At 40.0% G+C, this 14,235-nt stretch overlaps 1 protein-coding gene across 3 annotated transcripts in view; it reads right to left on the bottom strand.

Annotated features, from left to right (window-relative positions):
- The window catches only part of DENND5A (DENN domain containing 5A), an 85,115-nt gene that overhangs the window by 39,328 nt on the left and 31,552 nt on the right, over positions 1-14,235 (bottom strand). For all 3 annotated transcript variants that reach the window (XM_037050106.1, XM_037050107.1, XM_037050108.1), the window contains 2 exons: positions 8,343-8,530; positions 2,156-2,473 (listed from right to left, as the gene is read on the bottom strand). In XM_037050106.1, coding sequence (XP_036906001.1) covers positions 2,156-2,473; positions 8,343-8,530 — 506 coding nt within the window. The remainder of the gene's footprint in view (positions 1-2,155; positions 2,474-8,342; positions 8,531-14,235) is intronic.

Raw genomic sequence — 14,235 nt, 5'->3', positions numbered from 1 at the left:
CACCAGAAGGGCCCAATTTGCTTGTGGGTAGCAGGGGAAGTGACTGAAAACCAGCCAAGAACTAAGCAACCAGCATTGTTCCATCTAAGACACTTTGCCCACATACAGTGCCACAACACAGCGAAGCGGGTTGCCCCGCCCTCGCAAATACCTAAGGCTCAAAAAAATATGTCCAAATGAAAGAACAGATCAAAGATCCAAAATCAAAACTAAGTGACAAAGAGATAGCCAACCTGTCAGATGTTAAGTTCAAAATACTGGTAATCAGGATGCTCACAGAAATGGTTGAGTATGGTTGTCAAATAGAAGAAGTGAAGGCTATGCAAAGTGAAATAAAGGAAAATGTACAGGGAACCAACAGTGACAGGAAGGAAACCGGGACTCAAATCAATGATTTGGAACAGAGGGAAGAAATAAAAATTCAACCAGAACAGAATAAAGAAACAAGAATTGAAATAAATGAGGAGAGGCTTAGGAACCTCTGGGACAGCTTTAAACATTGCAACACCTGAATCACATGGGTGCTAGAAGGAGAAGAGGAGGAGCAAGACATGGAAAACTTATGAACAAATAATAAAGGAGAACTTCCCCAAGCTGGCAAAGGAAACAGACTTCTAGGAAGTCCAGGAAGCTCAGAGAGTCCCAAAGAAGTTGGACGCAAGGAGGAACAAACCAAGGCACATCATAATTACATTACCCAAGATTAAAGGTAAGAAGAGAATCTTAAAAGCAGCAAGAGTAAAGTAGACAGTTACCTACAAAGGAGTTCCCATAAGACTATCAGCTGATTTCCCAAGAGAAACCTTGCAGGCAAGAAGGGGCTGGAAAGAAATAGTCAGAGTCATGAAAGGGAAGGCCCTACATCCAAGATTACTGTATCCAGCAAAGCCATCATTTAGAATGGAAGGGCAGCTCAAGTGCTTCCCAGACAAGGTCACATTCAAGGAGTTCATCATCACCAAGCATTTAGTATATGAAATGCTAAAGGGACTTATCCAAGAAAAAGAAGATCAAAAATATGAACAGTAAAATGACAACAAACTCATAAGTATCAACAACTGAATCTAAAAAAAAAAACAAACTAAGCAAACAAGTAGAATAGCAATAGAATCACAGAAATGGAAATCACATGGAGGGAGGGCTATGAGTGGGGAAGGAGTGGGGGGAGAATTGGGAGAAAAGGTTCAGGGAATAAGAAGCATAAATGGTAGGTACAAAATAGACAGGGGAGGTTAAGAACAGTATGGGAAATGGAAAAGCCAAAGAACTTTTATGTACGACCCATGGACATGAACTAACGTGGGGGGAATGCTGGTTGGAGTAGGGGTACAGGTGAAGGGAATAAAGCGGAGAAAAAATGGGACAACTGTAATAGCATAATCAACAATATATATATATATATATATATGTATGTATATTAAAAGCCCTGATTGGTGTGGCTCAGTGGATTGAGTGCCAGCCTATGAACCAAAGGTCACTGGTTCAATTCCCAGTCAGGGTACATGCCTGAGTTGTAGGCCAGGTCCCCATTTGGGGGCATGCAAGAGGCAACCAATCAATGTATCTCTCGCACATCGATGTTTCTCTCCCTCTCTTTCTCCCTCCCTCTCTCTCTCTAAAAATAAATAAATAAAACCTTTAAAATTTTTTCCTATAACCCTTCAATAGAATAGAGCCATTCCTTGGCCAGAGATGACACACACCCATTTCTTGGGAAGTATACGTTCCTAAATAAATTTCCAGCTTGCTTTGCTTTCCAAAAAAAAAAAAAAAGAGAGAGAGAGAGACTTAACTACACCTCTTCTGTATGCTTTAGGTTGCTGTGAAACTCACAGGCCAATGGATCTGAAAGGTCTGAACACAAAGATTACCCAACCAAATCACTCTATGGTAGTGTTCACATAGAACAAAAGCAGGTTCTCCTTGATGCCCAAGTGAAATGCTACCCAGATTTAATCCCAGATTTAGATTCAAGTAGCAGTTACTAGGATAATGTTTGCCAGAGCTGAATCCACTGTCTCCCGCACAAAAGCATTCTTTCACTGCAAACAAATGTGCCTTTTCCTGAACTGAGTGCTTTCTCATCCTGCAATTTTCACCAGGACAGGACCCCAGCACAGACAAACCTGCCACAGATTTATACACAGCATCTTACCTTTTCTAGGCTCACCCCAGTCCTCTTGACCAAGGCTTGCAGCCGAGCGATCGTTTCATTCTCCTTGAGGAGCTCATAGGAATGCAAAGGGGAGCCAGCGATGTTCCCATTCCTCTTGTCAGAGACAAGCTCAGATGCCCGGAGCCTCTTCAGCTTGGAAGCACTCTCACTGCAATGAAGGTTTCCTTCAGGAGGAATGCCAAATGCCATGAGAATCTCAGAGACTTCCTGGACAAACTCCAATTTGTTGGGAAACTGAGGCAGGTCCTCTGGCAGCTCAATGAAATGGTTGTCAATGTCCACAAAGCAGAGGTTGGCCTGGCAGTCAAAACAGGATGAGGAATGTGAACAGAACATTAAGGAGTAAGTTTCAGAAAGGATAATGAACAGGAGAGGAAGGAGAAAACATCTGAAATGGACAAGTATCAAGTATGGTATAAAGAAGATGGAACTCAGGAAGAAAACAGGAGTTCCAATCCTCGCCTACCACTTTCTTGTATGAGCTTGAGAAAGTTACTTCACTATCTGATTCTGTTTCTTCAGCTATAAAATGGTAATAAAGAGATAAAATCAGAGTGGTAAGAATTATTATGTTTAGCATCTAGCAAAAAAGTCTCATATATTATAAACGCTCATAAAATGTTTATCAAATTCATGAATTCTTACAGTAGTCAAAAGAACACAAGGAGTACGTCAGGAAGTCTAGGCCCCAGATTTGACTCTGTCACTATTTTCCTATATGACTCTGAGCACATTATCATCCCTTTCTGAGCCTCAGTCTTGATTTGTAAGATTTGATTGCTGGTCTTGATCATTTCTGTGCTTCCTTCTGACTTTAAGATTGTTCTGGATAGAGAGACAACACTCATACACTACACTACGGATGAGGTGGGTAACCTGAATTAATAAAGAACAATTTGGTAAAATCTATACTTAAAGACAAAACTGACAGAGAGGTTAAGTAACCTGTCCAAGGCCACACAGCTAGTAAGCACTAAAACTGGGATTCGAACTCAGTTTACATGACTTCAGTCATACCCTCAAGCTCTTAACCATCCACTCCTCCCCTTAGTGGTCTTACACATGTCTTGTTCAATTTAATCTAAATATTTTATAGCTTCTGTCCCTGTTGGAATTTTCTTGCAGCTATAAATTAGAAATGCCTTTTATTTTTTAATTTATCTTATGACCATGAACCTGTTCTGACCAAAATATCTGTCATTTCCTTCATTACAGTGCATTGTTAAGTGTTTAAGAATTTGTTTCATTCATAAAACAAGACTAATATTACCTATGTCACAGGTTTGTTTTGAGGTTTATGAAACAATAAATATTGAAGACTTAGAACAGTGCTAGGCCCACAGTACATAACAAATGTTAATCAAACAGTTATTATCACTGTGGAATAAAAAACTTCAATAAATGGAGATATGTATGTGTGTGTGTGTATAATTACTACATAGGAAAATTCCATAATAAATAAAAATGCTAATGTATCATCAGATTCTTAATTCTGCCACTGAAATAGGTACATTTAATTTACACCTCTGTGACTGCTAGTAAAAATTTTAATGCTTATATTTTACACAATACCTTTCATGTTTTTTAACCCATTTTTCTATTGGGTCACTTATCATTTTCCTAACTCTTTGTATGTTACATGTGTTACACATATCTTCTCATAGTTTGTATCTTCATTTTATTTAAAGATGTCCTTTCCTTAATTTAAAAAATCAAATTTATTAATCTGCATCTTGTTTACAAAGTCCCTAACCAGAAGTCAGAAATGCATTTATTAATATTTTCTTCCAGAAAAATTAGATTTTTGCTTTTGACATTTAACTTCTAAATCCATCTTGTTTATTTTGTTATGGTGTAGAAATCCTTTTATAGCTCTTTTCCCCTATGAACAAGCAATTTTTCCAGCTCCATTACTAAGCAGTCCCTCTTTTGGCTAGATGTCTCTATTGTGTAACAAAATTTTGGTCTACTGACCCTTTTGTTTACCCTTGTACCAATTAAGTCTTTCATTCTAAAAGAAAAGGTAGGATGGTAACGTAAGTCTGGCTTAACAGAACTATTCCACGAATTCCCAATTTATTAAAACTGCATGTCATAACATCTTCATGAATGCATTCATTCAATAAACTTTTGCTCAGTGTATAAATTACTCTACCAATCTATAACTACAAAAGAGAACTTTCCTATATTCTTGATTTAAAGATTAGAAAATGAATCACTTAAAATTTATCTTTCTAGAGTTCCTCACAAGATAACAACTTTGAGCCCTGCCTAACTTAAAGGGCCAATAAATGTTTAAAAGGCTATTTTTGTTTATTCCTTTAAGATTTTAAAATTATAAATGCTTTCAGCCCTGGCTGGTGTAGCTCAGTGGATGGAGTGCAGGCCTGCAAACCACACGATTTCAGCTCGATTTCCAGTCAGGGCACATGACTGGGTTGCAGGCCAGTTTCCAGCAGGGGACACATGAGAGGCAACCATACATTGATATTTCTCTCCGTCTCTCCTTCCCTTCCCCTCTAAAGATAAATTTTAAAAAAATTATAAATGCTTTCAGACCAAGTCACCTAAAAAGACAGTAAAGACAGAACTAAATCACCTAGTCATGAAGATCACCTGCCTGCCTCCTAGGCCCTGTCCATTCAGCAAACAGAACAAGGCTCTGTGGCCCACCAGAAGCACACAATGAATTTGTGCCATTGATTCAGAGGAAAAAAGCAGTTTGTGCAATAGGAAACACTAAGGTAGCTAAAAATAACTGCATCCGCCCAACAGTGCTTGGTTGGCTTTTCTCCCAATACTGTGAACCAAATATAGAATGTCTGTAAAAAATTTTTATGAACTCCAAATGCTATATCCACATATTGAAGATATATTCCTGATCAGAGGTGACTAGAGAGAGAAAACAGCCCAGGGACACTTCAGAGACGGCCTAGAGTCACACAGGAGCCTCTGAGTAGACACCACTAGCCATTCTCTGCAGTTGGGCTAAATAAGTTAAGGATAAGGCAAAGTAAAAAATGAGACCATTTAATTATTAGGTCACAGAAGAGCCTGACGCTCTTTCCTGCCAGCACACAGAGGGCTCTGCCAAACAGAAGCCCACCTCAAACTCCTCGTGTACCCCATTCCACAGCTGAGATGAGGCTAACTCCTGCAAAACAGCTTAGTGGACGAGAAGTCGCCTGGAAGAGGAAATGATCGGCTTTCCCTCAGTTACCCTCCTGCCTTGTTAGGAAAGGCCATGGGAAGACTTAACTGCTCTGAGGCAAGGACCACATGGATCCCCCAAAATCCCAAAAAGTCTCTCAAATCTCTTCCTGCTGGAGACCTCAATGCCATTTCCTAGTGCTAGGTCCCTAACACCAAATCACAGCCACCCTCACCCCATAGTCTACCTCATGTGATTCACTGAAGGGGAGCCCAACACACAGCTTACAGGGAAAAAGATAATGAAGGAGTGTCCTGAGAAAGGAGGAAAAAAAGTAAGAAAGAAGGACCCAAGACAGAAAGAAGAAACACCTTTTTCTTTACTTTTATATCCTCTGCTTACTTCCCCTGACATAGCTGTGGACAACGGACTCCTTCCTGAACTCAGACAACGAAAAACCAGAAAGAGCAGCACAGGACAAAGGACACCTCACAAAAGCAGAGCAGCACTTTCACTTGCTCAGGGTCAGCTGAGCTCATGTGTTATTGTAGAAAGAAACAAAGGGCTTTTCAGACTTCTGATGCCCAAGATGGAGTAGCAACCGATGAATTCTGATATAGCGGAGGGTCAGTGAATGTACACTCTCCACCCTTCTAGATAAAGCCCCTTTTACAAATCGAGCTGGCCCCACCCCAGGACTATGCTAATGCCCTCCTGCACAGGCCCAGGTGAATTTCCCCAGTACGGCCTCAAAACTTCCTTCTAGCAGCATAAAGACACACACAGGACGTCCACCAAAACGTCGAAAGTAGTTATCTCTAGGTGGTGACATTTGAAGTAATTTTTACTTTATTCTTTATGTTTAGATTTTTTTTACTATAAATGTATCATTTATGAGATATCCCAAAGCTGTCTTTCAAAGATACTATCACTCTCCACTCATGTGTGTCGTTCATGGTGCTTCACTCCTTGAGAAAGTCAGTTCTTTTCTCCCCAGTCTAAAGTTTCCCACAGGGACTAAAAATTAATAAAATCTTAAAAATAAATAAATAAAACCAAAGGAAAGAAAAACATGGTAAAGAGATGCACTTGACTATAATTTATGAATTATAATTATGCATTTTAATGCATAGAATTAAATCATGCATTTGACTATAATATCACAAAAGTGACATATCAGCAGTTTCTCTGAGCATGCTACCCAGACATGCCTAATGATATGAATGCTGCTCAGATCCAATTCCATGAGAATGCTCCCTTTTTTGGAGGTCCCCTTACTCATATTCTTCAGTTACACACAAAAAATCTTCCCCCACCAAAAAAATTCTGATGAAGGGTGAAAAGAGAATCGTGCTGACACCAGTATCCGTACATTCCAAAGTCTTCTTCCCAGGCCTTACTAATGACTAAGGAAGTCAGAACAGGAAAGCCCTTCCCAGCTGGTTTCATACCAGCTACAAAATGACCTAAAAAGGCAGACCAGTTCTACTGGTAATTCTAGGAAAATAAAAAAACAAAACAATCTTATTTCTAATAATGCTTTAAATCTATTTAGAATAAAGCAGGAAGTAAACATATAAATATATACTTTTATATTTTGGTATTTAAAACAATAGGAAAGAGGAGCAGGCAACCCTCACAGCAAGAAAAGAAGCGCATTCTCTCAAGGCCTTCTTATATTGAACAAAAAACATTTTCAAAGCTGACTCAGTGACACATGAATCACAATGACCGAATCAAGTTTCACAGATCAACTGTGGGCTGTCAAAGTAAACCACTGATTTATTAATATACATCTAACCATCAGAGTTATTATAAAATTATACTTTGTGGCTTTCCTTAAAATAAAGGGGGGAGAGCAGGTATAGAAATATATAACTTAACACATATAACTGTTACAGATGGGCACTGAAAACATATGGATTCCTTCTGCTACTCTTCTGTGTATGTTTAAAATGTTTATGATAGCCCTGATTAGTGTGGCTCAGTGAGATGGACGGTGTCCTGCAAACCAAAAGGTCGCCAGTTCAATTCCTGGTCAGGGTATTTATTCTGTCTGGGTTGCAGGCCAGGTCCCCAGTTGAGGGCATGCCAGAGGCAACTGATTACACACCGATGTTTCTCTCACTCTCTTACCCGTCTCTAAAAACAAATAAATAAAATTTTTTTTTAAGTATGTAAAATACTGTGGTTGAGAAAGGCAATTGATAATTATATAACTACAGATATCACAATAGGGACTTTATACAAGGACGGGCTCAAAAAACCAGAATTTACTTACAAAAAGTTGTATATTTATTCTTACATGTTTAAACTTCAGTCACCTTCCAAGTACTCTCCAGGTGATGCAATACACCTATCAACACTGTTTCCCACGGCTTGAAACAGTTTTTGAACTCATTGATTCAGATGCCTTTTAGTACTTTTGCTATTTTTTGTTTCACCTCTTCCACATTGCAATTTTTTCATCAGGAAAACAAAATGTTGCTCGAGGTGAGATCGGGTGAAGAGAGGGTAGGGCACAGGGATAGTGATGTTTTTGGTCAAAAACTGCTGAACACCCAGCATGGTGTGGGCAGACGCACTCGTAGATCACCCATCATGCAATGGGCAAATGTGCTGAAAGAGTCTTCCAAAAAAGTTCATTGAAACCAAACACAGCCTCTCACAACAACACCAGCTGGTACACTGATACAGATGGGTTCCTAGAACACTCACCCTGGGGGGAAGCCTGTACTACAAGGGGCCTGCCCTCCAGAAGATAATTTTGTTAATTTTTTTTGTCGGGGCCCCTCTCATATGCCAGATGATAAAGATGACATGTGTTTCTGAAATGATGTAAACTGTGATAAATGTTCGCTGTTTTTATTTTTCTCCTGGAAAGTTATTAATGCTCCCCAAAATGAAAGAAAACAAACATGGTGACACCACAGTGGGCATATCCCAAAGCCCTTCTCTCCCCACTTCCAGATTGAGGCCAGGAGCATCAGCACTCAAGCGCCACACTTCTCTCACCTCTTGAGGCAGCTCCAGCTTTGACCGGTCATCCAGGCCATTGGAATGCAAGCCCATCAGGTATGGCACAGGAGCGTCTAAGAAATGTAGGAGAGAAGCCGGGAGAATAGGGACATAGACATGCTGCCACTGGAAAGGAAACATGAGAGCTGTAATTGTCTCCGCCACAGTCATCAGCCTCTGGTAATCTAGGTCAAAAGAAACACACAAAAACCAAACAGTCAAAAACAAGGCACTTGCTTCCCAAATAGCAAGTTAAACTCTTCAAAACAATTTCACATTTAGAAAGGATCAGAATAAACTTCAGCAAGGGTATGTGCAGAGTATGATTCCCCAGTGGGTACCAGAGACCTCGACAGATCATAAGTTGAAATATACCCTCCCACACAGGTCCCTAATTATAATAAAATTTAATAAATAGCACTTTGCTCCAAACACTAAACCACAATGTTCTCTCAGGTAGAACTGAAATCAAAAAAAAGGAACAGCAGTCTGGGTCTCTGCTAAGCACAGAAGACAAACAGGCTCCTTCAACACTCAGACTATGTCTGCATTCCACAAGGAGCTGCAACTGGTCCTTACTGAGAACAGCACAGATGGGCCACTTTAACCCATCCCTAGAACTTGAAAAACCCAGGAGACTGACTCTCACGACTCACAACTCTTCTTTTAGGTCAGAAACAGTGTGGAAGGGAAGGCCTGTGCTCACAGTTTAGCTCTTCGGAATGAAATTTCTAGAGCTGTTTTTTTTTTTTTAATGAATAATAAACACATTGGGGCAAAGCCAATAAAATGGACCAGTTAAAATCAAAACTAAAATAAATTACTGTTCACNGCCACTTTAACCCATCTTCCCTAGAACTTGAAAAACCCAGGAGACTGACTCTCACGACTCACAACTCTTCTTTTAGGTCAGAAACAGTGTGGAAGGGAAGGCCTCACAGTTTAGCTCTTCAGAATGAAATTTCTAGAGCTGTTTTTTTTTTTAATGAATAATAAACACATTGGGGCAAAGCCAATAAAATGGACCAGTTAAAATCAAAACTAAAATAAATTACTGTTCACAAGCAGTATATCCCCCTTTCAGGCCAAAAGTGACAAAGCAGGAACACACAGTTTAAAATATTTGAGTAATATCCTTCTGGAATGGCTGGCTTCGAATGAGCTTTCACAAGAGTTAAAATGGGTTCATGTACTAAAAACCCATGCCACCACTTAAATCACAGTTTGATTCATAAAGGAGTTACAGCATAAGTAACAAAAAGCTTTCCAGAAAATCAGAAAGACTGAGTAGGAAGTGAACAGAAGCTGGGATGTATCAACTAGGGAGCATCTTACATCTGCTCACCAATGGTGCTCTGAGAGTCATCGCCCTGATCCTGGCTAAGCAAAGAAAAACATAACTTGGAAACCACTGTGTTTTCTCTTAACTAGTAATGCAAATAAATACAAATCGTTGACTAAAACTTCACAGTCTCTATCATTTTGAGTACACTACAGGAAAGGGCATCAATGCTGTTTTGGGAAAACTAAGACACTTGACAGATAAATGATGTAACCAATCAGTGGGCAAAACCAAGCTCAGAGATTTGATCACCAACAGTGAAAAACAAAAACAAAATACAACTGACTTAGCAGAAGGACAAAAGAGCACAAACATTACATAGTCACTAAAGGTCAGGGCTAGACTGATACTATTTAGTGAGAACGCCCCCCAACAATGGAGATAACAATAAAGACAATTCCAAAATTACAAAAAAAATCCTCTTCAAAGAATTAGATTATATATATATATAATTTTAGAAATAGTAGTTAGTCATACATCAATTGAATAATAAAATTTAGACAAGCTCTTACAAATTTTGGCAAGCTCTACCTTCAACCTTTCTGCGCTACCTCAATTCTATAGAGTACCGTATAACTCTGCTTATCTGCTTTTTCCTGAAATTCTCCTGCTCTATATTACTCTAACAATTATTTAGAATTCTAATGATTCTGTATATGAGACCTCAATTCTTATATTTTCCAGTTCTTTTTTTTTAAGATTTTATTCATTTATTTTTAGACAGAGGGGAAGGGAGGGAGAAAGAGAGGGAAAGAAACATCAGTGTGTGGTTGCCTCTCACTCACGCCACCTACTGGGGACCTGGCCCACAACCAGGACATGCACCCTGACTGGGAATCAAACCAGTGACCTGTCAGTTCACAGGAGGCCACTCAATCCATTGAGCCACACCAGCTCTTTTTTACAGATGTGAATATCTGTAAATAATCTATTCAAGAGCAATAATCTTGAAAATCTAAGACATTATAAGAATTTATTTTAAAATTCAAATTAAGATGAACCAAAAGAATATAAAAGCTTAGAAAACTTTCAAGTGATATTTAAAGCTGATGGTCTAGTCTACTGTGTTCAAACACTGGCTCTTAAACACATACTTTGAGTAAGTATCACACTGAATAACCCCACCTTCTTTTCCATGTACACACACACACTCACACACACATATACCATTTCTGGATTTTTAAAAATTAGAGAGGCAGGACGTACCACAGGCCTTTTCAATCACGAAAAAAATTTTAAAACTTCCTCTTTCTCTCACCCAGAGTCAATAAAGCAGGTGCTTTATGTGGCTGGAATTCCTGGCACGTCTGCTCCAGGACAGTAACATCTAACAGAGGACAGACACACTCTGAGTGAAGGAGTCCCTGAAATGCCTGTGTCATGAGTCTTCCTGGGCTCTAGCTACAGTGTCTGTGAAGGTCTACTCTGCAATCACAAAGCAGGGCATGCTAGAGTCTGAAAGGGGCTTTCTCTGCTGCACAAAAGCCGGTTTTTCAATAGCACAGAAGTCCAGTTCTGGTTTTCCCTTACTCTTCTGGATGAATCTCATCTAGTATCTGAAATTTTCAGCCCACTTATTTCTGCTACAGTGGATAACTTTATTCGCATCAGACTGAAATCTCTGAAGAATTCCTTGTGATGCCCTTGACACTATGGTATTGTTAGAAACAAAACACTCTGGAGGTGAGAGACAACCTCTTTCAACACTAAACTGCTTTCCATTTATGTGCTTTGGCTTTATAGATAATAAAAATTTGGAATTTTATAGCCTTTTTGATTTGTGTGAGTTGTGGGTTTCTTTTTTCTCTACTTTTTTATATTTACAACCCATCTTGAAGAATGACCTAATAAACAATGCCTCAGGGATACAGCAATCTGTGGTACCCACACTAGGATGTGTGTAAGTAACAGCACAAAATCCATCTCTACACACCAATACACATGATAGAATCAGTACCTCCTTTGCCACTGCCTGCCTGTGTGCACATGGTTCCCAGAAGGTGAAACCAATAAATAGGAAACAGCTGAAGGTCATTTGTCCCAAAGCATTTCAGCCAATCAAAATCAACTGGAGACACTTCAGTTTCACACAACTGCCAAGGTTCTCTCACAGCTCCCATAATGTTTAATGTGTAATAACTTTTAACAAAAACAGATAATGCAAAACATTCTGGGATTACAACCACCACTAAGCAGTGAGGAAGACAGAATTAGCACATTTTATGGCATGTCTCTGGGCAAAGAATACAGACTTGGGATCGCTCTACAGTTAAGCCACTCAAACTGTTGGGCAGTTCTTACACATTAGAAACTTAACTATAAACTGCCCTTGAATATTTGTACTTCTATGAAAACTACATGAATAAGGATGTTTCTCATGTACTCTTTGTTCTTAGCAAACAACCTAATCTCTATGTCCTCATATCTCCAAGATACATTACTAAATTCAAGAAGTGCAAAACAATGATTCATATGCTCCCATATATACACATGTTGTATATGCATAACAATGCAAGGAAACAGGAAAATAGTGCCAATCTCCCTGAAGGAGAACCAGGGGCCAGAGGTGCAAGTCTTATACTTCACTACACACCCTTTTATAATGTTTTAGGTTTCTACCATATGATCGAAATGCTTTTTTCCAAGTTTTAACATACATATTTAAACCACATATGAATAGGTATATTAAAGTAATCTTAAGATATCATAATGTGTATATATATATGTATATGTGTGTATATAAATTTAAATATTACAACCCACTTCCGGGCAAGATGGAGGCATAAGCAGACATGGCTCACCTCCTCCCACAACCACATCAAAATTGCAACTAAAACATCACTCAGAACCATCAGAAATCGAGTTGAATGAAGTCTGACATCTATGGAATTAAAGAAACCACATCCATCCAGACTAGTAGGAGAGGCACAGATATAGAATAAGCTGCTCTCTCACCCACCTGCAGTGGATAAAAATTTGGGGATTCCGCCAAGATGGAGGCGTAGGTGGAAACACTGTGCCTTCTCCCACAACCAAGTATGAATACAACAAAGGTTTAGTAAACAAAGACGCAGCCAAAGAACAGAAAGCTGAACTATACGGAAATCCGACAACAACGAACCGTTCAACCGGACCAGTAGGAGGGGCGGAACCAGCAGCAGAAAAGGGTCGGGCAGGAAGGATCCCCTGACCTAGGCAACCCAGGTGACCCAGGCGCGCAGGCAGCTGGGGTAGAATCGCGGACCCAGTGAGGGTGCGGGGCAGGCTGAGTGCGGTTGCACATTCGCAAGCGCGCAGATTAACCAAGCAAAGGAGTGAGCAGTGAGACGGACCTCGCGGTCCCAGCAGCGTGAGGAGGCAGAGGGGACCGCCATTGATTTCCTTTGACCCCACCCCCACATACTGCGTCACAACCCAGCGACTGAGTTGCCCTGCCCCGGTGAACACCTAGGGCTCCGCTCCTCATACGTAACAGGCACAAACAGTCCAAAATATGGCTCAAGAAGAACTCAAAGCCCCAGAGCCGATAACTCTAAGCAACCAAGAAATAGCGAACCTCTGAGATGCACAGTTCAAAACACTGGTGATCAGGATGCTCACAGAACTGGTTGATTATAGTCACAAATTAGAGGAACATATGAAGGCTAAACTAATTGAAATGAAGGGAAATGCACAGGAAACCAACAGTGATGGAAAGGAAATTGGGACTCAAATCAATGGAGTGGACCAGAAGGAAGAACGAAACATCCAACCAGAAAAGAATGAAGAAACGAGAATTCAAAAAAATGAGGAGAGGCTTAGGAACCTCCAGGACATCTTTAAAGATTCCAACATCCGAATTATAGGGGTACCAGACGGGGAAAAGAAACAGCCACGAGTGGAAAACATATTTGAACAAATAATAAAGGAGACTTCCCCAATCTGGCAAAGGTAATAGACTTCCAGGAAATCCAGGAAGCTCAGAGAGTGCCAAAGAAGTTGGACCCAAGAAGGAACACACCAAGGCACATCATAATTACATTGCCCAAGATTAAAATGAAGGAGAGAATCCTAGAAGCAGCAAGAGATAGGGGGACAGTCACCTACAAAGTAGTGCCCACCAGACTGTCAGCAGATTTCTCAAAAGAGACCTTACAGGCAAGAAGGGGCTGGAAAGAAGTATTCCAAGTCATGAAATCCAAAGACCTACAGCCAAGATTGCTTTATCCAGCAAAGCTTTCATTTAGAATGGAAGGACAGATAAAGTGCTTCTCAGATAAGGTCAAGTTCAAGGAGTTCATCATCACCAAGCCCTTATTATATGAAATGCTTAAGGGACTTATCTAAGAAAAAGAAGATGAAAAATACAAACAGTGAAAGGACAGCAAACTCACACTTATTAACAACCACACCTAAAACAAAAGCAAACCAAGAGGACAGCTAGAACAGGAGCGGAACCGTAAAAATGGAGAACACGTGGAGGGTCAGCAAGAGGGGAGTGGGAGGAGGAGATGGGGGGAGAAGGTACAGAAAATAGCATAGACAGTAGGTAGAAAATAGATAGGGGGG

This window comes from Sturnira hondurensis, unplaced genomic scaffold, assembly GCF_014824575.4.
Source record: "Sturnira hondurensis isolate 20B ecotype Veracruz unplaced genomic scaffold, ASM1482457v3 Scaffold0006505, whole genome shotgun sequence".
Lineage (NCBI taxonomy): Eukaryota > Metazoa > Chordata > Mammalia > Chiroptera > Phyllostomidae > Sturnira > Sturnira hondurensis.
This window is presented reverse-complemented; position numbering and strand designations above follow the sequence as displayed.